Raw genomic sequence first — 27,089 nt, forward strand, 5'->3', positions numbered from 1 at the left:
CGATGTTCTTTCTCATCAATGTTTCTGTCTCTCCCTCACCCTTCCTCTCTGTCTAAAATCAATCAAGAAAAAATTAAAAAACAAAACAAAACAAAAAACAAAAAGAAAACAGTGAAGTGCACCCAGTATATTGTGCGGCATAGAGACTGGCACGTACTGAGAGGAGTGGACACATTTATCACATCAAAACCTGGTTATATACAGAATCAGATTATCTGATACACTTTTCCTGTTTTTCCTTTTCTGACCATGTCAGGTGGGACAGAGACTCTTGTGCCCGTTCTTCCATCTTGGCCAGAGTGGACGTTTAATGTGTTGATCTGCCGAGGTTCTTTTGGATCGATATTTATTCTACTTCCTGAAACGCACCTCAGAGGGGATGACTGGAAGGATGTCTCTCCAGTGGTTTAAGAGAAAATGCCGTCTAGGCTTAGGTCCTGATTAGAGTCCGCAGTCTTAGCCTGACTGGAAAACGGAACGTGCTCTAGTTCGCTTGATACTGCTGGAGGGTCCTGCAGTGTGTACATACTTTTGATCATGGTGACCCAGTAATGTGCTGCAAGATGCTTGGCATTAACACGAAACATTTAAGGAAAGCATTTGAAATACAAATATCCATAGGGCTTTGTATTTTGTCCAGTACCCAGGAGGCCCTCAATAAATAGCTTTGTTATGAATGAATAAATGATTGTGTAGAAAGCTTTGATTTCCTGGGGTCTCTATTGAGATCCACGTATATCATCAATAACTTTCAAACATCCCAGATATTAGAAAAAATAGGATACGCAGGGATCTAAGAAGAGGCTCTGATGATGCCCTTTATAAGTTTATCATAATTTATCAAAGTCCTGCAAAGTAAGAAAGTAATTAATCTTTGAAGTCTAGTAACTTCCCCTCTGAGCACCAATTTTGAACATACAAATCAATTTCAAGACTTATTTTATGCATTTATATGGTTAAGTAAATCTCTGTTGATCTATCAATCGCTATATTTTGAAAATGAATTTCAACAGGTTTGATTTTCACAGTTGTAATAAATTCAGAGTGAAGCTGAAATACTTAGATAGTGGTAGTTCATACTCTACTAAAATTGTCTTATGAATCATGTTTACAAATCAGTATTTTTTGTTATCTCTAATCAATGCTGGCTCATGCAAGATACTTTCAGAAAAAGTTTCCGGCAGAAAATGACATTGGATAAACATTAATCCCATCAGTAAATTGAATTTTTTTGATATGTTGTTTCTTTTATTTATGAAACCAAAGATGACAATGAAACATCAGGCTAACATAGCTTTACTTTGTATGTTTTAGCATAATGCCTGATCCTGGATTATAACTCTGTTATAAGTTATTTCTAATTTTCCAGTTTATAATCACTTATTTTCAAAGCACTGGGGGTTCTTGAATGGATTTCTCCATTTTTCATCAAATGAGAGAACTAGTAAGAAAAGATCATTTCTCTGGTCCTCAGGCCGAGTTTCAACTGCTGAGCCAAACTGGCCAGGGCAAGAAAAGATCATTTCTTAGTAGTGATAATATTATAGTACTTCCTGTGTTCCTCCCGAACATTAAAAAAAACATTGTCTCCGCTCTTCTTTTGTCTCCATCTTGAGTAGTGGTAAGAACAGCCCACATTTTGAGGTGAAAAAATTAAGCACAATCATTGCTGTATGGCCTCATTTTGCACCGTTTTTGACTATCTAGTATGCTATGGTTAGACGATGATCATGGTAATAGATTTTCAATGCAGTTCAACAGTACTTCTACAATATGTCAGACACTGTGCTAGGCAATGATGATACAAAGACCAATAAGGCAACTTATTTACAATTAAGGAGCCCATTATCTACACTAGCTGTTTTCAGAAGAAGATTCTCAACACACTATGTGTCACAGTGAGTTACGAGGCATGCTGCAAGTTTTAATCCCAATATTAGCAAAGGCAATATTTTAAAAATGTATTTGCATGTTATGAAATAATCCAGAATAGCTACTGCCATAATCATTTCACTTCCACTCACTTGTTTTCTAGTATGTTCAAGAAATAATGTTAACTGAAAAAAAGTAGCGTAATAATTAAGTGTAGCAGATCGCATGGACAAATAGGGGATAAAATAAAGAAGCCGTTAATGTAATGTCGAAACTATGTAGCATGCCAAAATGTTAACTGTGGCCCTCTTTCCGTGGTAGAATTTTCATGATGTCATTGAAAAGAAATAATTCTAGATACTAAGAGTTGTAAATGATTATATTATGGGGAATAATCAAACACATACACAGAAACAGCTGCCACCTGAACTCAGAGGAGGGGCTGATTGCCTTAGGCTAGAATGGCCCTGAAGGATGTCGTGCAGAGGATGTGTCCCAGGACTGGTGACAGCCGCAGAGAACTCGAGGGCTAGCCCACTACCCCACTGAAGTTAGACCTCAGTCAGGTTCCGTTTACCGCTCCCACCCACACTGGCTCTCACTGAAAACACTATTGCAGGTATATTCAGATCTGGACTAAGCAGCTATCCATTTCTCCCTAGTGTATTTCAATTTATGCAGCTTGGGATCAAAGTAGTTTTTGGCGGCATCACTGGACTAGTGACTCACACTGAGCCGCATTCAACTAAACCTCCCCGGTCTGCTGCCCTCCTGGTGTGGCACGACACGGCCTCCCAGTTCCAGGGCAGTTGCTTTGCTGAGTGTGAGGTAAGAGTCACATTTACGAACTATCGAACGTCATCTTGGTGGACTCGCTGAGATTCCCAGATCCCTTAGATCAGTTAGGCTCTTGAGTCCCATGACTAACATTTAGGGCCTCCTTCCAGCCTCCACCCACACGAAAGCCCGCTGAGCAGGCTGTCCAGGCGAGCGCCAGTTATCAATGTGTTGCCCCTTTGCTGCAAATGAACTTAACTGCCTGCTTTGAAATAATGGAGCTGGACCTTGTAAGTATTTCTCCTTTGCCAGACGGTGCAGCATTCAGCACTGTTGGCAGAAGGCACTGGAGGGGCACCGGAGGAAGGAGTCTGTCTGCCTGGACGAGTACGCTGTCTCCGCAGGTTTCTAGCTCCTGCGGTGCGTGGTGGCCAGCAGCAGGTGGCACTTCCCCAAGGGTGGGCGCCCCGGAACAGCCTCACAGAGCAGTGCTGCCCACACACCTCCCAGTGAATGGCTTCCGTGGACCCCTCCAGGCGCTTGTCCCAGTACTGAGAGGGGGGAACCCCAGAGTCCTGCCGACACAGGACCCCCAGCGGCTCTGCTGCCTAGTGAACCACCGCTGTACCCCATCCTACGGGCCCTACAGGGTCTGCATCTCGGCTTTGGTGGGGGAAGGATTTGGGGCTGCTCCTAACACCTGCTGCTCCTCTATTCTCTACTGTTCTTGTTCTTGACTGGCCAGTCCATTACTCCCATCCTCTGTCACAGTTGATTTTTTTTATATTAAACTTTCCCTCTTCAAATTCTGTGAGATTTTTGTTTCCTGATTAGACCCTGATTGATATAGGTCATTATTCAAACCACTGATACATATCTTGCTGGGACACAGGACAAAGCCACCCAAATCTTCCCGATAATATAATAATCTGTTTAATAAGGCAGGAAATCTGGTAATATGGAAAAGTTCTTGTAAAAAATGTCCAAAATATAAATTGTGGGGGCTGTTTAATTGAGGAGGCGATTATCTGGAGAATGTACTGATGTGTGACAGCCCGTCCCCCACTTGCTGCTTCCTCCCCGCAGTGCCCCTCCCCCACCCCACCTGCCCCCACAGGGCTCCCTCTTGTCAGGTCTCACTTTCAAGTTCAGCTTTCCCTGACCATTCCACCTCAGCTTCTCCTCATCCCTCCCCTTCCCAGTCTACCTCTGAAACAGCATCCATTTCCATTTTTCATGTTACTTATATTTACTTATTTACTGTCTGCATTTAAGTGCGTGAACAGAAGCTGCAGGAGAGAACTGTCTCATCTCCCCAGGCATGCCTGGCACGTAATGGGCATGCCATACGTATTTCTGGAACTAATCTTAGACAAAGGAGATAACAAGCAATTTAAAAAAGAGATCTAAGGACGCCGGTAAGATTTTACACTTGTGAGTTACCCAGCAAGGGAAAACTTGGAGGTTTCACGAATGAGGACCATTTCTAGAATGGATTTTAACTTAATAAAACCAAAGGACAAAAGGTTTGTAATCCCCCCAATCAAAAGTAGCTTTTTATATGAATACACTACTCACCAATTTTGTTTTTTCCTTCTTCATACTTTATTCTTTGTAAGATATGATGTACAATTCTACTCCTCGTGGCGTTGTTGAAGAAGGTGTCTTTGTTGTGTATGATGAAGCTGCACAGGCATATGGAAAACACAAGGTGAGGATTAACTGGGGGCGAGGGGTCTCATCTTTGATATAATTTGCTGTTACTCATACAGCGGTATCTTCCATCGGTCATAGAGAGGATGTGTCTACGGTAGCAGGAGGGAACCCAGAGTCACACCAGGGGCAGGAGGCTCACAAATCTCAGTAGTGTTGGTTCTCAGTCTCCCAAGCATTGACATCGTTATGTCAGGAAGCAACTAGAGCTAACCAAAATTAAGAAAACTTAAAATAAACTAATAGCAAGTTTAGACCTCATAGCTTGTTGTTCTCTCTCCCTCTAATGTATGGGCATTAGATAAATTCAACTAAAAATGCATTTTGTTTGTATCTCCTCTTCTCTTCTCCCTCATCCTGATTTTTCAGGAATTTCATTATCTGAAGCTGGCTTGGGTGGAGGATACAGGAGTTAGGTAATGAGCTGTTACCAGGAATGAGGTTAAGTACTGAAAAATCACCTCTGTCTGTTTCTTTCTGGTGATCTTTCCTGGATGAGACCCCTCTTCTAAAGCATATACTTAAGACTGCTTTCTCTCTCAGCCGGCGCCCACTCAGCCCCCAAACTTCCTCACAGGGCTCACACACACACACACACACACACACACACACACACACACACGACCTTGGTTTCCAGCAGGTGTTCCTACGCTACTGACAGGTTTCCAGGTGACAGACAGATCTTCCAGCATGAAACAGCCATGCCCTGCCCTCCCAGGGATGTGTCGAATAATAGAATATTAGCGGTACTGTAGGTATAATTGCTTCATACCGTATAAAGTGCTCAGCAAACTTTTACTAGGTGCTCTATAGGAGTCGGACACCATGTAAGGCACATCAATGTTGGTAGCCGTCACTCTCAAAATCCAACCCAGAAGTCACCCTCCCCAGCAAGTCTCCCCACTCCTCCAACGGCACTCCTGCCCCCCAAAGAATTCAGTACTCTCTCCTTGGAGCTTTTGCTTATCCTGAAAACATATTACATTACTGATCCTTCTGTACTGTCATTTCTTTGTTTTCATTCATTCACTCAGCAAATGTTTATTGAGGGCACTCTGTGAGGTACTGATTATACAATGGTAAGTAAAACAGATAAGACCTTTGTCCTTGAGAGGCTCACCAGCCAGAGGGGAAGACAAACCATAATGGAAAAGAACATGATCCTGGTGCAAAAATGGGCAGAAGCAGCCTCCTTTCACATACCCTCTCCCCCCAAGACTGAGCTCCTTCAGGACAACAGGCCGCATCATCGTACTTCCCGTGGCTCCAGGACGCAGCGACACAGTACGAGTACACGTGTTTGAATAGCACTAAGTGAGGTCATGGGGATTTAGGTTACGAAGAATTGCTATGAAATGTTTTTTCTTCAAGAAGATGGATTTTCAAGAGCTGTTTAAATGCTGGGAAGAAGAGATAAAACTGGCCTGGAGAAAGGGTGGTCAGGCATGGGCTTGGGTTTGGGGCCAGAACTGGGAATGTGGGTTTGGGATAACATAAGAAGGGGGGAAAGGCCAGAGACTAGGAAGACAAAATGTATGAAAACAAAATATGGAGACACATGACCTGATTCCTGAGAGAAGTGTTTGCCTCCCACTTTTGCCTCTCTTGATTCTGTTATAGAAACTGTCCTCAGAAAAAGGTGAGGTGACCTGACAGAGGAGAGAGAAATGCGACGTGGATGAACGAGGAAGTCACTGCATTTCCCTGCTAGCGTCTCTAGGGGTTTCCAAACCAAACCAAACAAAAAAACAAGAACATCTGATGGCATCGAAGGGGAAGAGAGGAAACCAAGAGTTGCCTGGACTGTGATTTGTTTCATTGTATCCTCCTCTGCTTTTTCACCTTATTTCAGACAGACCATGACAGTTTCGTACCAGATAAAGATGTCATAAAGAAACAGATGACGAGTAAAAAGGCCGTTTTGACTCGCGATTTCAGGTGATAACTGAAAGCGGATACACACGGCTGGGCGGGACCTTCCAGGCTAAAAGTCCACGCCCTGCCTCCCGCCTCTGCCCCCCTCCCCGTAGCACCCTGAACAGTAACGGGGGCACGAGCGATGAAGGGAGCAGAGACCGTTAGCAGAGGGGTGGATGGGCTTTCAGCTCCAACATCCCACCTGCTTTCCCTTAAGACGTGGAGAGAGGCAGCCTCGGTCTGAACCCTGGCTTTGTCACCCCCGCTGCGGTGTCAGGACCGCACCTCACCTTCTCAGGGTCTCGGTTTCCTCATTGTGAAAATGGGCTAACGCCGTCATCTCTCAGGGAGTTTCTGCAGAACGAGGCCAGGTGATGAGCACTGCTCACTGTCTGGCATTCAGTAAGTCTCCCAGCTGTCACCATCACCATGGCCCCGATGACACTGCATGGCCCTTGCTGCCCGCGGGCCTGACTTCTCAGTCTGAGCTCCTGAGGGCACACCAGCCACGCTAGCTCGGTACCCAGCACACGGGGCTTGGCACGCGGTGCATCCTTAAACTAGCTCAAGTGGGCTGACCTTCTGGAGAGCGCTGGCCAGCACTGGGGGTTATGAGACAGTCTCATCTCCTTGCACCTTGGCTTCTACTCCTGCTCCCTGAAAATCTTTCTGCTCACTGTCTGTTTCCAGCTACCCTGTGGGCCATTCTCTCCCCAAAGTGCCTGCGTAAGGGTCTGCCTGTGGGGGGTGGGGCAGTCTCATTTCTCTGTCACTCTTTCAAGCCGGAGGGCTAAGAGAACAGTGATGTTTCCCTACTTCATGGTTCGCAAGTGTTTTTGAGCCGCTTAGCCAAAACAGCTGGCTTCAAATGAAATCACACACACACACACACACACACACTCTCACACACGATGGAAGCTGAGCTGTTCTGGCAAACTTATGCCTGGTGCCCAGGCTCTGAGGTCTGTGGGCTCCACACAGGCTTCGCACTCAGCTCTGTTTGCACACATTGCTGGTGGGACAGCAAACTGGTACAGATTCTGTGACGGCCACTTGACATGGTCTATCAAAGGTATGCACCTATTCCTCTTGTGGACATTTATTCCACAAATGTACTCACCCATGTGCAAAGCGGTAGATGTGTAAGAATGTTCACTGTGACATGGGTTAGAGCAGCAATGACCTGGAAGTGACCTAAATAATTCATCAGCGGGGGATGGGATAAACATGACGGTACACATTCCAATGAAATACTCCGCAGCTATAGAAAGACTAAGAATGCTCACTGTGGATACAAAAAAAAAAAAAAATCTCCAAGATCTGATAGGGAAAAGAGGTTCAAAACAGTCACACAGCTATTTGTGTCAGAATGGAAGACGTGCAAATATAGCTGTAAACACATGGGCATACAGGGTGTGCCCCCAAATCTGAACACTCTGAACACTTATAAATTGCAATGGGTTAAATCTGAAAAGAAAGAAGCAGCCATTGAGCTCTCAGCTGTTGCATGCACACGTTTTGGGGACAGCCTGCATGTTTGCTGTGCACACGCCATGGCCATGGGAGGACCCTGGGAACACCGGTTGCCTCTGGAGAACTAGGTGGCTGAGAAGGTAGGAACGAAATCTCACTGTACACACTTAGGGCATTTTTATCATATGTGCTACCTACAAAACTAGAAATATTGTTATAAAAGGAAATTTTAAAGGGAAAATGCAACTTTCGTTCTAGGTCTGTTCTCACTTTCCCCTCGAGGCTGAGGAGGGAAAAACTGCTGAATTGCTAGAGGATCAACTCCAAACACACATCTTCTTCTCCCGCGGCCTCGGGGGTGCTGGTGATACACACCACGTCACACAACCAGCAGGTGGTGAGGAGGGATTCAAAGACCATCTGTCTTGCTTCAACTCTTCCCATTCATTGTCAAGGGAACAGCTGGGAGCACGGGTCTGCTGTGTGTGTGTGAAGGGGGCTTTCTAGATGCTTCCATCTTGCCCTGGGAAGAAGGCCCCGCTTACTAAGTAATGGGCAGACCTGAGCCTGAAGTTCCCACCACTACCCCCCTGCCCCCGGAGCCTCTGTTTTCCTGCTTTCCCTGGAGGGGAGCAGCCCTCGGTTTTCACTTGGCAAGATTCCCATCTGCTCTTTGCTAGGAAGGGAGGAGATGGGAAAGGAGGATGCTGGGAAGTTGAAGTGTAGCTACAGACCTCCAGGGGATGTGGTATTTACCCTTCACGGGTATGTTCTTCCATTGGCCAACTGTGCACAGCAGTGTTGTGAAGAGTTGCTATATGCTGGGTGTTGGACATACTTTCTGCTTGTCCTGTGCCAAGCACTGTGCAGTGGCTGAGGGTGTTACGTGTGGAGGTGGGTGGGGTGTGGCATGGGGTGTGGGCGTTCCGTATGTATTTTGAGTGAGGGGGTCGTAAACGGGGAAGGAACTTAGGAGCTTCTCTTCTTATCAGATAACGTGAGAAAAACACCACCGTTCAAGGGTGTGAAGTGGGGAAGGTACTCATTAGAGCTAGGGATAAACTCAGCTACTTACAAAGTGTGCCACTTTTAAAGCAGATAACACTGATTTTTCTAAACTTTCTTCTTAGGCCATGGCTATGAGGGCAAGACTACACTGTCCTCACAATCACTTTGGCTGAGTTTTCTAGAGCCCAGTACCATTGAGTGGAAGTTTCTGAGACAATAGAAATGCTCTCTGTCTGTGCTATCCAGTACCGTGGCTATTGAGCATGTAGGCCGGGGCTAGTGCAACAGAGAAAGTGAATTTTTACTCTTCGTTCATCTTAACTGATCGAAATTAGATTTTCAATAGTGATATATGGCTAGATGGTACCATACTGACAGCATAAACAAGCACTTGCCAAAGCTTGAGATGAGACACGTGGGCCTGTGGGCAGAGCCGCAGTGATGGAATCCTCACCCTGCATCTCCCACCTCCCTTCGAACGGAAACAGGAAGGTGTGAGAAGACGAGGGTGCCCTCCAGGTCCATGTACAAGCTGCCAGAAGACCCGGGTTCAGGTTCTGCTCTTCCACTTTAGCTCTGTGGCTTCGGAGAAACCATTGAGTTTCTTTGGGACACAGTACTTGTCAGGAAAATGAGGGCCGCATCGCCTCAGTTGCCCAGGCATGGGGCTGGACAGTCACAAAGGGAGGCTATAAAGTACTGAGACAGATCAGCAGACCTAGTTGGTAGATGACTGGATTCTGTTCATCCAACTGTGGCCTTGACATTGCACTTGAAGTCTAAGAGAAAACTCAGACTAAACTTCCCAAACACAACTCTTGATCTGCACCCTTGGAAGAGTAAAATCTGTTTTCCCCTCGTCTTTTCCATCTTAAGGGCCGGCGATGCTATGCATCTAATATCTTAAGGCACAAACTTGAAATGCAACCTTGACCCTCTCTTCCTCTCATGTCCAGCATTCAATCACGTTCTTTGGGTCCCTCTTCCCAAACGTTACCCCGAATCTGACCCTTCCTCACCCTCTTTGCTTTGAGGTGGTTGTTTCCAGGACGCCTGCAACAGCCTCTGATTTCACGCTTTCATTCCTTCTCTTTCTAGTAATGACCTTTACAACAAAAATAAAACCTCATCTCTCTTCAGCTTGAAACACTTCATAGATTTGGAAACAATCCCATAGACTTGGGATGAAGCTCCTTCCCTTGGTCCTGATGCTCCCGCCTGGCTGGTCTGGTCCTTCCCTACGCCAACGACCTCATCTCTCCTCCTCCCCTCCCCACTGTTCACCGGCTCCACTGCCCTTTCTTCTGTCCTTAGGAATAACCAGCTTGTTACTGCCCCAGGCTGTTGCTCATGCTGTTTCCAGATTTTTGCACAACTTTTGGGTTTCAACTGAAATGTCACCTCCTTACTATGTAGCTAAGACAGTCACTCTCCTGCCCCACGAGTCACTTTCTCTCTATTCCATTATCTTGTTTTATTTTCTTCTTACATTTTACTTTCTAAAAATCTGTATTGGGCCTGGCCGGTGTGGCTCAGTGGTTGAGCATCGACCCATGCACCAAGAGGTCATTGGTTCGAGTCCTGGTCAGGGCACGTGCCCAGGTTGTCGGCCCGATCCCCAGTGGGGGGCATGCAGGAGGCGGCCAATCGATGTTCTCTCTCATCAGTGTTTCTGTCTCTCTCCCTCTTCCTTCCTCTGTCTCTAAAAATAAAGAAAAAAATTCTTTATTGGGGTGGTGGGGGGAGAGCTGTATCTATAGGTTCATTGCCTGTCCTAACGTGAGCATTCTAAAAACCAGTTTCTTTTATCATTATGCTTTCTATGTGATACTATTTTGGGGAAAATAAAAGCGATGAAGAGACTTTTACAACTTGGCTTAATACCATGGAATTTTTGAGACAGAAAAAACAAATAAGTATTCTCAAAGGTTTGAAAATCTCCATGGTTCACAACTTCAAGTAGCATCTTTCTCAAGAAGCATCTACCTACCTATAGATGGTGCTGTACAGTTATTTTAGGATTATAGCCACATTGCTGACCTCTACAGATTTAAAACCCTACGGCATATGGCCAGTAGGAAACAGAAGCAGGTGGCTACTCAAGGCATGTTTCTTGGCCCTAGAGGAGAGGAGCCTGAGGCATTGCTGGGCTGGACTTCAGAACTGCTCTCCATCCCTGACTCTCCTTGGTGAAAGGAAGCATCTATTGTGCCCTTCTGCCTGCTGTCAGATGGAAATGTAGGGAGACGTTAGCTGGGCTTTTTCGTTAACAGGTCTCTGGCTCAAGGACCATACCTGAAGAGCTGCTTCCAAGGATCCTCACCCCCAACCAAACCTGATGTTGGGATATGAGATCCCAGACATTGAGCCCGATGCCACCTTGGAATGAGACCTCTGGGGATCCTGGAATGGGAATCACTGTAATTTGTATGTGGGAGAAATGTGAATAAGGTATGGCCAGAGGGAAGACATTGTCTATTGCAAATACGGCCACAGCTCTTCCCGTCCCTGTGCACACACCTCTTTGTGAGTGTCTTGCTTCCTCTGTCAACAGTTGGTCTATCTCCCTGCCTCTCGAATTCGAGGGGCATTCGTGACCGGCTTTAATGAACACGATGTGGCGGAAGGGACTTGTGCGAGTTCTGAGCCTGGGCCCGTGCTCTGCAGCCTCCTCCTGCTGCCTGACACGCTGCCCCAAGACGGCCGAGGTAAAGAAGCCCGAAAATAAATATTTCAGGGAACGTTCTTAATTAGGTTTTAAATAGGGATTTCTTTTTAACAAGGAGAAGCAAAGGTGATACAGTTAACTGTCACCTAAATTATGTCCTCAAATTAATAAAAATCTAAGTAGGAACAAAGCAACCAATTAATTTTTTAATGTGACAAGACCTATTTTGAGTTTTTTTTTTTTTAATTTTTTTGCTTACTGCAACTGCAGTGCAACAACCAACTTCTTATCTCAAGTATACTTGTTATGAATAAAAGAATGAGATGATTATCAGACTAAATATATACTACGCAGAGTTCTGACTGTTCGGGCCAAGATTTGCAAGCCTCGTTTTAGGATTAAGGTGATAAGCTCCTGGAATGGAAAGCAAGTGAGACATTTTTCTTTTTTCAACGGTCATTTCTAATTGCACTTCATGATATCATCTTTGCTACTTGAATGTTAAACACAGACTAAGAAATACTTCCTCTTGAGACTTCTAGATAAAGATAGAAAATTAAACACTTGTGTTCACTTTTCCTCTCCCATAAAACCCCATGAAAATAATAGTAAAGTGTGTGTGTGTGTGTAGTGTGTTTAAATAAAGGTATAAATCCTCAAGGAACAAAGATAGTGAACAACAACCACCACCAAATGTTGGAATATGAGAAGCACACAGAGAAGTGGTAACAGACTCAGGAGACCAGAAAAAGCTGAGTCCTAAACCAGCTCTGGGGAAAACCAAGAACAATCATATTTATGCTGCAAAAATCTCATACAATTTTAGAATTAGGGGGCTAGGGACCTCTAGAAATAGTATAAATGGGATTATAGGCTGGGTACTAGTTAAAGGCTGTTTAGGAAGATGCTAGAGACCCGTACCCTGACCTGCACTCTACAACTGGAGTTGGTTTTATTTTGGTTTTATAGAGCAATGCCATCTCTGAACTGTGGGGCGTCGGCATGGTTGGGGATGGAGGTGTGTAGTAAAAACTGAAGGATCAGTTGCAGCCTGGTGGTGGAGACCCAGCTGTCTTCATGCCCTTAGGCTCCCGATAACGGGGCCAGAGGTCGAAAATCTATTGGGAACACAGTGGGCTAGACAGTCCCTTTGACCTTGGGTGGGTATAAGCAGAACCAAGGAAACTGGGCATGTAGACAGCATGAGGAATTCTGGGGGGAAAGAGGTAGGGAGGAAAGAAAGGAGTAAAGAGGAGAAGGACTACTACAGGGGAGAGAAAAAAAGAAGAAGAGAGAAGAAAGTAACATCCTGGAATTGGTAGCAAATCAGACCAATCCCAATCTCCACCTACAGCAGAAGTGAAAATCAATATATACAGACTCACATATATTATGGTTATCTATGGATATCATTATAATGACCTATTTATATATTAGGTATGTACAGTGTTAATGATAATAGACAAAGGTATTGAACATGTACCGTAGGCACTTACACATTGTGTTGCTAATTCTCACAGAGCCGTGCTCCTAACCAGAGCTGTGTGAGCTCAGCCCTTAACCCTTAAGAGTAGAAACTGACTCACCCAGCATTGCCCAGCCCCACCCGGCGCCTGTCACTGAGCAGGGGCTTGATGCTGACTGGACCGAGCTGGCTGTTCAGAATGAGAACGTGACAGCATTGAACAGGCAAATGTATGGCAGATCCCTTTTGCTTGCTATTTAGAAGTGAGCCAGAATGGAGAGAAAAACATTTTTAAAAAATCTATTATAAACAAATTTGAAACATAAATGATTTCCTAATTCATCCTCAGGTCAGAAAATCCAATTTAGAATGACCCAGGCTTCAGCTTTCCACTAACGAGGGTGCTACTGTAATTCAATCAATAGTAAATTTTTGCCCGAATTACCTGGGCAGTTCTCACTGCCCAAGTCGATCCCTCACTGACTCACTCACAGCTACTGTGAGTCTGGTCTTGGTCCTGGGTCTCGTTTTAACATCCCCTGTCGGAGCTGAGTCGGCCCAAGTGTTGAGTGAAGGGACAGATCTATCTACTTTCCTTTAAAAAAAATATTTTTATTTATTTTCTTATGCATTTTCCCCATCACCATTTACCCCCTCTTCTACCTCCACCCTCCCCCACAATCTGCAGTTCATTTATATTGCTGTGATCAGCAAACACCTAGACACTGCCAAGCATCTACAAAATTTGAAAGCTTGTAAAATTTATTTTCCGTGATCTCGTCTTTTGTCACCCCTGACTTCCCCACTCCTTTACCACCTTAGTGGCATCCTCTGCCTATCCCTACTACAGTCAAAGCACCCCTTCCCTCCACCTTCTTTAACTCTCTAGAAGAGATCTGATAAGGGGGTACAAATGAAGAATAATGTTAACTACTTCATTTTTCCCAGGAACATTTTAGTTGTAGATGTTGATGACTTTAACCAAAGGATCAGAGTTCGAATTGTAAAATTCCAGGGCGGAGGGCGTGTACTGTTTATTAAGTTATCTCTTAGCTTCCCTCTTCTATATTCTCCTCTAAGACGCTGCAGCCGGAACCCCACCCACTAAATACTCTGTTTTGCATCTGGCTCTTTGATATGTTCAGCCAGCAGGGGGCACTACAGGAGACTGAAAGAAGAAGAAAGAGCATGAAGGGACTTGGTTTTTCCCCTTTGCCTGTTGCTCCTGTCCATGTCGCCCCAGCAGTGATCCTTCAACCTCACAGTGGCAGTTGGTTCCAATTTCCATCTTTTATTATTTTTTTTTAAAGCAACACCCCCAACTGGACTCATTGCATTGCCCCATACCCCAGAGGTACCAGCACCAGCAGGGCAGCATCTCCTCATCCGAGGTCTGAAGTCAGCTCCAGGGGCCCCTCCTCTGATCCCCAGCCTCCTGGGCTGGACAGTCCTACAATCAGGCCATGGAGGCTACAAACTGTCCCATGACCAATGTTCCCTCTTCTGAAGGTGCTCTCTTTCCTCTCACTCTGGTGACAGCATGTTCTTCCCTCAGGAACTAATTCAAATGCCAGCATCCGTATGAAACTTCTGATGTCTCAGGCAAGTGCACAAAGCAGAAGTCAACAGCCAAAATTCATTAGAAGGGTGCTCCAGTCTTTACTCAGGTTCCCCAAAGGACACACGGAGGAGTCAAGTACATGATCTTCAGCCACGGCTTATCACCCTTTCTTCTTCGCTCACATGCTCCCTTACTTCCCCTGACAAAAACAGTCCTCTTCCATCGAGCCTGCACAGTTTTTCTTTCCTCTTCCCAAAACCTCACCCCTCTCTCCATCATTTATTATGTGGACTACTGGGGGGAGGGGGAGGTAGGGGAAATCAGGAGAGGAAATACAGAATTGTCATTGTTGGGTTAGAGACTGTGCCAGTCAGATTATGCTGGGTTCTGCTGCAATAACAAATGACCCTCAGATCTCAGTGGCGTACTCAAAGGTATATTTCTCGTTCACATAACCAACTAGCTATGGGTCAGCTGAGGCTCTGCTTCACGTGTCCTCTTTCTTAAGGGAACTTGGCTGAAGAAGCAACTTATACCCAAGACATGCATTGACATGGCAGAGGGGGAGGTAATGGTAGAGCCACACATTGGCTCAGATGGGGCATATATCACTCTGGTCACATTTCACTAAGCAAAACAAGCCTCATGGCCAGGTGTGGGATGGGGTGGGGAACCGTAGCTCTCCTTCAGGGAGCAGGGACACAAGTCCACAATAACGGGTTGGAACACAAACTCCTCGCGAAGAAAAGCAGCATATTGGGGATGACAATGCGATCTACCCAGGAATGCCTCGTTGTCACTGGTTTTGCCCTGTCACATTTATATAACACGGTCTGCGAACTCTTCTATGGTTCAGGTGATGTCTTGTACTATTTTGTTTTGTTTCAAACACCTTCTGTATTGTTCGGAAAGGAAGTTTTTGTACAAGTTAGCAAAGACTTTGGCAGAAGAAAGTAAAACCATGTAGGGTAGAAATCAGACTTGGGGTTGAAAGTATTCTCGAGTTCAAATTCAGAAACCATCTTTATACTGTGGTGATAGTCCTGTCGGACTAACAAGCAGGACAGGCAGATGGCTGCCTGTGTTGTATGTGATTTCAGAGCGACAAGGCCTCCCCCTAAGAACGTGTGTGCTCTAACTCCCTGTACCGCCCGGGCTCCATTTGGGAAAATGGAAACCGCAGTTGTTTCAACAGGGAGGTTAGGATGGGGAACTGGTGATAGAGCTGTTGGAGAACTAAAAGGTCCCCAAAGGAGCACAGAGGCCACAGAGAATGACTGCAGAAGTGCAGCAGCTCCTGCCCCTAGGGCTGGGGGACAGAAGAAAGAGCTGGGGTTATCAGAACCTGATGGGCTGCAGAGGGCGCATCAGTGGGCTCCCAGCTGTACTGCTCCCCAGGGTGAGGTGTCAGCAAAGCCAAAGGGATGTGCGTCCTCAGAGCCCGCCTCAAAAGCCCCAGGTCCACTTGGGTCTCTGTGGACCTGTACACCAGGCCCGTCTTCCTGAAGACACCTCTGTGCCTGACAAGTAGCCAAGATGCTTGCAGGGGACACTGACGGCACCTGGGCATGGGCTGGTGTCCACAGGCCTGAGCCTGGAGCCCCTCCGTGGGGAGCTATGCGTAGGAAGAGAAGCAGGCAGGCCGAGGGGGTTGGGGAACAAAATTCCCCACACCCACCCTTGGAACAGATCACCGAGAATCCTGAATTGGACTTTCAGGTCATTATGCAGATGTATTTGTCCAGGTAGAAGACAGCATTGTGGAGAAAGCACACTTTCCTCCTGTTCATTAATTAGAGTGACCTTGACCAAGCCATTCAGTCTCTCTGACCTTCATCATATCTGACCACACCCTCAGAGTTGCAATACGTCTACAGTGTAACTCTGGAGTACAGGACTTATTTATAAATGATTGTTTTTATCACTGCAATTGTTAACATGATATATTACTTTTAATTATTTAGACATATGGTCTAGAGTCTTCATTTGTACACTTGCCCCAGGCTCTATAATTGTTAGTAGCCCTTCCCTTAGATTCAAACAAAGTGATTTAAACAGATAAATCTACTGTCTTTTATCCTCAAACCCTACTGAAGAGAAATATGAGCTTGTCGGTGGTAAGGGAGCTGCTGGGATGGGGTCAGGAGCCAGCCCGACTCAGTAACCGCGTTCCCTCCCGTTCCACTGCTCCGCCTCTAAGTGCAGAAACAACCCTCCAGTCTCACAGCAGCCTGATGTCCAGCGAGTGCCCCATGAACATCAGCGGTGCTGTCGAGGAAGGAGCATGCGTTCGAAATCAGGCCGATTTGGGTTCTAACCCTGAAGTCGGCTTGTTACTGCGTGGCCCTGGGTACACTGTTTAACTTCTCTGAGCCTGGGCTCCACCTTCTGTAGAAGAAGGGTAATGGGATTATGTTGCGGGGCCAGCTGAGAGGACAGATGAAGGACATGCAGCACAGAGCGTGGCACAGGGTACCCACGGGCGCTACCGCTCCCTCGCCCTCTGAGCTCCCGTTTGCGCTCTGACCACTGTTCTTCCAGCTGATGGAACGCAGTGTAATCACGTCCTCTGCAGCCCACCCACAGATGCGGCCCAGGCCCGACTTCTCCTTTATGTCAACCCTCACTTACTTTGTGGTACCTAAATCTGGCAAATCTTCCCTTTTCTCATAGGTGCTTTCAATTGCCTTTTATCACTCTGATGAGTAAAATAGTTTCTTTCCTATCACATTTACATGCTGGAATTAAACATTTAAGTACAAAAATATATATGCACATACATAAACCTACACGTGAACATACAGTGACATATATATTTCTCTACTCCAGTGCGAGACTTGGCACATAACACATTAGAAGTATTTGTGGAGGAGAAAGGTGTCTGCAGGGGGGCGGGGGGAGAGAAACATCTGTAACAAAAATAAATTAATAAAAATAAATAAATAAATAAAAGTATTTGTTGAGCGAGGGAGCTGATAAAAGCGATATTCATTTACAGACGGATAAGTGGCAATGTAAGATTTCTAAGTGATGTACGCAAAGTTGGTCCCACAAACACTGAGAACACAGCTAACGACTGGATCTCCCAACACCCAAAGGTATGCTCTTCCCCCATGGTTAGGTGATCTCCTTGTCCCTTAAACTAAAGTCGTTACATTCTGTTGTGCTCAAAAGAAGTCACGTTCTTTCCAGAAGCACAAGTCTCAGGCTGCGTGGCTTGTTTTATTTTCATCTCAGCTGAAAACCTTCCAGGAGAGAGTTGTGTTTCCCTCGACTCTGTGGATCAGTATGGATACCCTGCATGTTGAGGACCCTGATGCCGAAGAAGTGAGTGCAGTGACAGAGCGCTCCGAGGCTGCTGCCACCCCAGGGTCCCAAAAGAACGCTAACCCTCCTGCATCCATCTCGTGCCGCTCTGCCTACGGGACCTCAGGATTCCAGATCAATGCCAACAACAGCAACAACAAAAATGCCAAAGACTGAAAATAAAGTACAGTGAAAGGCAGATTGCTAGAAGAACCGGTATCTTCAAACGCCCATGCTGAAGGGTTCCGAAAACAAATGCACATAAGTAGCCGATACATAAATGTGACGTGGTGATCCTGTGTCAGCTCGGGTGGCTTATCGGCAACAGAAATTTACTTCCAGGAGGTTGAGACCAGGTGGCAGCGAGGTCAAGTGCTGGTGAAGGCCTTCGTCAGGGTGCAGACTTACCATCGCGTCCTCACGTGGTGGAAAGAGGAGGAGCCAGCTCTCTGGTCTCTTCTTTAAGGGCACTATTCCCCTCAAGGAGGGCTCCACCCTCACGGCCTAATCCCGTCCCAGAGGCCCCGCCTCTGAATTTGACATCAGTTTTCCACATATGAATCTAGGTTTGGGGGACACAAACATTCAGTCCATAATGTATCTAAAACACTGAGAAACATTTCGTTTAAAAGTAATTCACCCTGGCCCTGGCCAGTTTGCTCAGTGGTTAGAGCATTAGCCTATGGACGGAGAGTCTCGCGTTTGATTTCGGTCAAGGGCACGTACCTCGGCTGCAGTTCAGTCCCTGGCCCTGGCCCGGGTTGTTCGGGAGGCAACCAATAGATGTGTCTGTCTCACCTCAGTGTTTCTTTCTCTCCCTCCCTCCCTCCCTTCCTCTCTTCCACTCTGCCTGAGAATAAATGGAAAAATATCCTCAGGTGAGGATTTAAAATAAAAAAATAAATAATAGAAGTAATGCTATTCCAGTTCAGGTCAGTTATTTACTTTTGCAAAAATCAGTCCTTGTCACCTCAAACTGTCCCTTCATACACTGACTGCCAACTTCCAGAGATTTCCTCAAGGATTCTCATAGTAGTATCAGCAGCAGCAGCAATATAATAATGATAATAATAATAACTGTTAACTACTAAGTGCTTTCTATGGACCAGGTACTGGACTAAGTATTTTATCCATGTCATTTCATTTAATGTCCCCAAATCTTACTACCACAACCCTCCCTTCCTTCCTGCTTTCTTTTCCCCCATTAAAACTGAGGTGTCCTCTGTCCTAGAGAGACCCTTGGAACTTTCCAGATTGGCAAATTTAAATAGCTGTACTAAGCAGAATAACATCCCCCCAAGGAAGGCCCCATCCTAATCCCAAGAACCTGGAACTATGTTAAGCTACATGGCAAAGGGGAATTAATACTGCAGATGGAATTAAGGCTGCTAATTAGCTGACTTTAAAATAGGGCGATTGTCCTGGACTATCCAGTTTCCAATGTAATAAAAAGTGTCCCTAAAAATGGAAGAGGAAGGCAGAAGAGCCAGGAAGATGTGGTGACAGAGTAAGGTCAGGGTGCGGTGGTGTGACAGGAGGGGGACTCAGCGCCATTTCTGGCTTCGGAGATGAAGGAAGGAGCGGCCAGCTAAGGAACGTGCCAGCCTCTAGACGCTGGCATAGGTGAAGACCGGGTTCTTCCCCAGAGCCTCTGGGAAGAACGCAGCCATGCCACCCCCTGACCTTAGCCCAGTGGGACCCCCGTTCGACTTCTAACCTACGGAACGTAAGAATGCATTTGCGTGGTTTTAAGCCATAAAATCCATGGTAATTTGTGACAGTAGCCGTAGATAATGTAAAGAGGATAAGACTGGAGGTAGAATGCCTGGCCTTAGAATCCAAGCCTGCCTCTTACCAACTGTGTGACCTTGGGCAAGTTGCTCAATGTCTCTGTGCCTCAGTTCCCTCCTCCATAAAATTAAGGTAATAACAATACCTTATTCACAGGGCTAAATGAGTTTGTAACTGGGAAGTACTTGGAAACTAGGAAGTACCATATAAATATCAGCTATCATTATTCCTTCAATAAACTCCTTACTGTTGTGTTATACTATATCTTCTCAAATTGTTGGAGTTAAAAAAAATTTTTTTTTCCTTTATTGATTTTAGAGAGAGAGGAAGTGAGAGGGAGAGAGAGAGAAACATCGATGAGAGAGAACACTGACTGGCCACCTCTTACATGCTCCCCACTGGGGATCTGGCCCACAACCTGGCATGTGTCCTGACTGGGAATCGAACCAGTGACCTCTTGGTGCATGGGTCGATGCTCAACCACTGAGCCACACCAGCTGATCTGAAATTGTTTGAGTTTCAAGAGGAGCCTTCGGGATCTACAATGCTTCCGTAAGAGGACCCCAACACTGACAACCTCTCGTCGCTGGCTCAGGCAGGAGAGCTTTCCGGGGTACGATCTCAGGGCCCCATGCAGTCGTGGCTGGTGAGCAGCACGCAGCCCCAGGGCTGCTGATACCCTAGAAAACGACTAAGAGCATGCATTGTGACTTCAGAAACACGCGCGCCCACAGGTTTGCCTTGTTGTTTCTCAAGCAATATACATTCAAATGGAATGTGAGGCTATTTTCTTTTTAATCGGTTCTCAACTTTAAATTTTATAGAATGTAGTTAAAAAAAAAAAAACCACAAAGATTTACAATTAGATTAGTTTAGGGAATGCTGCAGTATTTTGCTGAAGACATGCCTAAATTCCTGAAGCATTTCATGACCAGGAGCAGTTGATTCATTCCCCAGAGCCATGCTGAGGGACCCCTGGAAACAGCTCCCGGGAAAGCCCTGTGCGGTGTTTACTCTAACAAGGCAGCTGAGCATACTGTCCACTACTTCATTCAGAGCCCCTTCTCCATGTAAGGATTTCATTTCTTGCAAATGCTAGGAAAATACAGAACACCGCTTCGCTGGGAAATGACCTTCCTCTCCTCTGACATTCAGAACCTTGTGACTTACTGTGTTTCTCCCTCTGCTCTGCCCACTAGGCCTACAGCCCAATTTGTCAGCTGAGTCATCAGCCTTGCAGGTATATAGATCACTGAGGCCTGCCAATCGGGGTCCATTTTCCCCTGAACTTGAACGCCTACTCTAAATGATCTTCTCCTTGGTTCAGAATATTTATTTTCTATTTTAGCATTTTATTTTCTTTGTCTCTAACCCATCTGAAATGCTTTACCAATAAACTCAGATATATTTACACCCAAACTCACACTCATATAATGTCGCTGAAAAACTGTCCTTGGGTTCTGCTCATGCGTGAGGTGGCAGGATCGTGAAGAGAACACACTTCCTATGGAGTGACTGTGAGCAACCCATTCAGCCTCTCTGACCTTCCTCCTTTTACCCACCCCTCAGAGTGGTAATGCATCTATGGCAGAACTCTGGAATCCAGGGCTTATTTATAAATGGTGGTCACTATTGCTTTTATCACTGCAACTGTCACTCCTACTTAAGGACCATCATTTGAGTGATCACTATTTCTTTTTTTTTTTTAATCCCCACCCGAGGACATTTTTCCATTTTTGTTCACATAGAATTGGAGGGAGAGAGAGAAAGAGAGAGAGAGAGAGAGAAAGAAACATCGATGTGAAAGGAACACATTGAGTGGCTGCCTCCTGCACAACCCCAACCAGGGCCGGGGACAAACTGCAACCGAAGTACATGCCCTTAGCAGGAACGGAACCCGGGTCTCTCTGGACCGCAGGCCGACGCTTTAACAGCTGAGCCAAACCGGCCAGGGTGACCAATCACTATTTCTACACCTCACTGCCGTGGTCCGCCAGCTTATTCAGTTGACGGGAAGGTCAAATGATAAGAAGGCAATCAAAGGGAGGTGACAGAGAATCTCCTACCTGTTGGCCCAGCAGCAACTTGCTCCCATCCTTACCAGCCCTCATGGGCCCAGCACCAAGATTTCCATCGTTACTGCTTCCTGGGCACTATGAGCTGTGTTGTTTTGTTATTCCCTAGACTTTTAAAACTATTCCCTAGCTCACATTCTAGAAGGGAGAAAAAGGGAATGTAAGCAAATTTCTGGTCAAGTGGTCTTTTTATACTGCCCATTTACAAAAATTTTTTTTTTCTTTATTGATTTTAGAGAGAGAGGAAGGGAGAGGAAAAGTGAGATAGAAACATCGATGAAAAATCCAGCATGCCCCCCACTGGGGATTGGGCCCACAACCTGGGCATGTGTCCTGACTGGGAATCGAACCGGCGACCTCTTGGTGCATGGGCCAATGCTCAACCACTGAGCCACACCAGCCAGGTTCAAGTGGTCTTTTTATACTGCCTATTTTATATATGCACCTGACACATGTAGGAGTCAAGCATTACTCCCAGTAACAAATTTAACAGCCATAAAACTGGACAGGGAAGATGGTCTATCAGCAGAACTGAGACCAAAAATAAATCACCAAGTCAGGGATAAATTCAGCTTGAATGTGGAGACCACAATTGACTGTCCAGCTGACTCCATTTTTCAACTGAATGTTCTGTGTTTAGGAACCAGAGCAGGCTCTATCCTTCAGCAGTGGCCATAGTGCCAACTCTGCTGTCCTCTGCTAGATCTTACAGCCATTCTCCAGGGCCACTCGATGCCAGACACACAGTTCCCGTCCTCAGTGGCTCAGTCTAGTAGGGGGAGAAAGTCATGTGAGCAAATTTCATTTGAAGGAGTCTTTTCATAACGTCCACCTCGTGTATGCACAGGACCTACGTAGCAATATTTTGTGTACAACCAAGCTTTGCCAAGAGTTCTACATGAGTTATGCTGAGTTATATGTGGTATATATCTTCATTATAGACTTCGAAAAGCTAGAAACCAAACTGCACCTATAAATATGTCATCTCTCACTTGGATGACAGCAATTGCCTCCTAACTGGTCCCTGCTTCTACCTTTGCTCTGTACAATCTGTTGTAAACAGAGCAGTTAGAATAGTACTTTTCAAAAGCTCAGTGAGTGTTTTATATATCCCATATATGAGTGAAATCATATGGGTCTTAACTTTTCCTATCTGACTTATTTCACTTAGCACAATAGTCTCAAGATCCATCCACGAAAGCAACACACGAACAAACAAGAAAAACAAACAAAAGCTCATCGACGCAGACAACAGTATTGTGTCACCAGATGGAAGGGGTTGGGGGGATAGTAAAGGGTAAACGGGGTCAAGCATATGGTGATGGAAGAAGCTTTGACTTTGGTTGGTGGGCACCCAATGTAATCTACAGCTCATGCATCACACTTGAAACCTATATAATCTTATTAACCAGTGTCACCCCAATACATTGAATACAACAAAAGTGAGGAAAAAAAGAACTTCAGTTAGACCCACATCACTGCTCTGTAAAAACCAAAGCCCTGACCGTGGCCCACGAGACTGCATCACTGGCCTCCCCACTGCCTCTCTAACTCGTTGCTACTGCCCATCTTGTCTCTTTTCTGCTCCACCCACAAGAGACCTTCTTTTCCCCAAACACACCCTGAGGTGCTTGCAGATTAGGGCCTCGCTCTGGCTGTCCCCTCCCTGGCACGCTCGCCCTCCCTCTCTCACCCCTTCCGGTCTTTCTGCAGTCACACCTCCTATTTGAGGCCTAACTCGAAGCATAGAGATAGTTTTTAAAAAGTGCACTCTGGGTGCCCCCCCCCCGGGTGCCAGCATCTCCCCTCCCCTCCCCCACTCCTCATCCCTCTTCCTCCACAGCATTCATCACCTCCTAACGTGCCTTCCAGTGGACGTAGACGGAAATGTTTGCCACAGTACTACCGATGTGACAGCCCAGAACATTTCAAGACGTTGCCACATCCCTCCCTGACTGAGAAGCACTGATTTATAATTCCCCGCCAGTGACCCCAGCCGAAACGTCGGCTCCGGGGAGGCAGGCATCTCTGCCTTTTCCCTTCCCGCTGACTCCCGGGCTCCCGGAACAGCAGTGGGAATGGACCTTGTGAGCAAATGAACACCAGCTGAAGCACAGGAATCCACAGCGAACACAAATGTCGAATTCATCTATTAGGAAGCGGTCAACATTTAATCTTATCCCACCTTTTATGGATTTTCACTAACAATAAAATAATGGCACGGATAGACATAAAAATATAGGAAGGGATATGTTTCTGTCTGTATCTACCATGAACAGTCTTCTGAAAGGCGATTTAGATTTCATCAACTTCATGAAAGAAAACTCTGCGTACCTATGATAAAAACCACGATCCTTTCCCACGTTTCCTTTTCTCCGCCAGCACAAACCCTCTGCTGTGAGTATTGACCTTAGAAAGTCACTGTCTCAAGGGTGTTACCTGCTAATGCCATTCTAAGAATGAAGCGAGTGGCACTGGCCAACATTCACAGGCAATGAGGTGATGAGGAATAAATTAAGTTTTAAATGGACCTGTCTGTCTTAGTCATCAGATTTGACTAGAATTGAACTTATCTGAGACTGGAGGTGGTCCTGCCTGAAGGGATTCATGTAACAAAAGGCAGTGGAGCAGTGGTTATCCAGGGGGAACAGGGGTGCAGTTTTGTGCCCACTCCACCCCCACCACCAGGGAACACCGGGCAATGTCTGGAGCTTTTTGATTTTTACAACTAAGTGGGGAGGGAGCTGCCACTAGCATCGAATGGCTAGGGGACAGGGAAGCTACTAACCATCCTACAGTGCATGGCCAGCTCCCACACAAAGCTGGTCGGCTCAGAATGTCAACAGCACTAGGTCTGAAAAATCCCGTGTCAGAGCATCATGCTTCGGAGTATAGGGTCTTGCCCTGGCCGGCAAGGCTCAGTTGGTTGGGTGTCACCCATGCACCAAAAGGTTGCTGGTTCAGTTCCTGGTCAGGCACATACCCAGATTGTGGGTTTGATCCCTGGTCAAGAAACATACGGGAGGCACTGATCGACATTTCTCTCTCTAATATCAATAAAAACATATCCTCAGGTGAGGATAAAAAAAAGAATGTTGTTCACGTGGCATGACAATTTTCAAAGAGAAAGAAATCCCCAGTGCCATAACATTCTAGACCTTGTTGAGTTTTTCATCTTCCAATTGCATGTTGGAACTGCCCACACGATCCCGTGGGTCCCACTGAGGTCTGGTTTGTAGGTTGGCTTCGTCCAGCCGTCCTCCTGCTTTTCCCTTAGCTCTCCTGCCCGGAAAGCTCATCTTCTCCCACTGAGCACCCTCTTTCTTCAAACAGTAACACAAGTGTTCTCACACCCTATTTCCATCCACAGAAAGCTGCTTGTGGTTCTTCAAACACTCCATTGCTTCCCGCCTTTGTTCTTTGATGCATGCATTATTCCCTCTTCTTGAGATGTGTTTCTCCCCTTGTCTACCTGGACAAGTGTTATCTTTCAAGATCCATCTCAAGCATTTTCTTCTTGTGACCAGCCCTCGTCTCTTCCCAACCTCCCAACAGATCTGAAGACTGGATCGCTGTCTTTTAAGTCACACCTTTACACTGCTTACAGTGATTGGAAATGGTCTTCTGTCTTTCTATGCTGGGGTCAAGACTGTGTACTCCTTATTATATCCTCTGTACTCAGACAGTGCCCGACAAGAAGCAGACACCAGACGTAACTGTTGAATGAATCGGTCATTCAGTGAATACCCAAACATGTCCAAAAAGGTTTCTTATATATGTGAGATGGCTGAATACCCCTGTCCCACAGGCTATCATCTTCATTTATCATATATTTTAAAACACCTTTAAATATATGATTCCCGGTTCTAATACCCAGAGATCCTAATGGGTGCCCAGGTGTTTCCGACTTTGAGAACCCTGCTGAGAAACTTTGTTCTAAAGCAAGAACATCAGAAAACAGAACCAGCATAAAGATGAATACCAGGAAACTTTCCTCTTCCATTTACCTGTTACCTATATGTCTTTGAAGTAAAACAAGAGTACACATTATATAATTCATTGAGCCTTCCATTCATCTACCCATCCATCCATCCATCCATCCATCCATCCACCTAATTATGTATTCATTCATCCATCTACCTATTCATCCATCCATCCATCCATCCATCCTTCCTGCACTGTTCCGGGAGACCCACCTGCACTGTGCTAGGCACTCTCTCAGGCAGGGAGAAGCAAAGGGAAAATCTGGATTTGAATCAGACCCTACTCTGGAAGAATTTAAAACCAAATAATCACGTGTGTAAGAAGCTTCAAGATGAACAACACAGGCATAACGAGGATTTAAAGTAAGCAGGAACTTGTCAGCTTTCATCTGTCTTTTTCGCTTAAGAAAACACCATAGATCCTGATCTCTGAGTTAACAGGAAGTCCCTCTCAGCTCTTATTTCCCATGGAAGATTTAACTAGAATTTTGAGTTCAGGCTGTGAGTTTCATGTCTTCTTCAATGACCCTTTTAAGTGTTCACATAATGTGGCTGGTTGGCATCAATCTGACCTGTGGGGATCCAGAGTCGGGTTATTTCACAGGCTTCCTGAGCTGCTTCCCTTGCATTATACACTAAATACTTTGATGCAGAACATCTATTTTTTTTTTATTGTTCTTCTCTCATTTGCTCTCTGGAAGTCCACAGACCTTCCCAATGATTTTCTGTTGCTACGTGCCCCCAACTTGTGATCCCTGCAACTTGTCAACTGCCATTTGATTTATTTTTTTCTCAAAGTTGGCAATCTGTTTTTTTTTTAAATCTGCCATCTCGTCCCTCCTCTCAGGTGTGTCATTTTTACTGAGGCTGTTGCTATGGCTGGGGCAGGGAGAGGCAGGAATTCCTGAAGTCTGGCTGAGAGAGAGGCTGGGCTGACCTGACTCAGCCCCCCTTTAAAAGGCTGATTTTGCCTAGTTGTTTACCGTCTTTGGCATGCTCTTTTCTTCTCCTGCCAACCCTGCCATCTGGCTAGGAGTTCCTGTCATCTCAGAAGTGTCAGTCAATTCTCTATGACTTCTGCAACTCCTCAAAGGCTCCATTACATAGCCAGTTTCTCCCTCCCACCACCTATATGTCCAAAGCGACAGACAATTCATTGTTCTGAGACAGCCTGCCAGGTGAGCCGGGATGCCGACTGCGAGACAATGCGGCTTTTCTTGGGGCAACTCGGTTGCTGAAGAAAGGGGAACTGAGACGTGAACTCAGATCTAAAACAAACAAATCAACAACCCCCCTTTTCACCAGGGAAAGGTGTAGACCAGCTTCCCTGGCTGCTGGCTGGGTGCAGATGCGCCTGCAGGAATGGCAGAGCCACAAGGCCGAAGGAGCCTGGGCCTCTGCATCGCCCCGCAGAAGGTCGTTCATCCAACACACCCATGAATGCGTGTCCTAGTGCACTGAGCCGCTGAGATGTGGGGAC

At 45.9% G+C, this 27,089-nt stretch overlaps 1 protein-coding gene across 1 annotated transcript in view; it reads right to left on the minus strand.

Annotated features, from left to right (window-relative positions):
* ANO4 (anoctamin 4) overlaps positions 1 to 27,089 on the minus strand; it is a 289,216-nt gene that overhangs the window by 83,816 nt on the left and 178,311 nt on the right. The window contains exon 8 of the mRNA XM_036251806.1: positions 4,228 to 4,334. Within this exon, the coding sequence (XP_036107699.1) occupies positions 4,228 to 4,334 (107 nt within the window). The remainder of the gene's footprint in view (positions 1 to 4,227; positions 4,335 to 27,089) is intronic.

The sequence above is a fragment of the Molossus molossus genome, unplaced genomic scaffold (genome assembly GCF_014108415.1).
Source record: "Molossus molossus isolate mMolMol1 unplaced genomic scaffold, mMolMol1.p scaffold_m16_p_10, whole genome shotgun sequence".
In the NCBI taxonomy this organism is placed as follows: domain Eukaryota; kingdom Metazoa; phylum Chordata; class Mammalia; order Chiroptera; family Molossidae; genus Molossus; species Molossus molossus.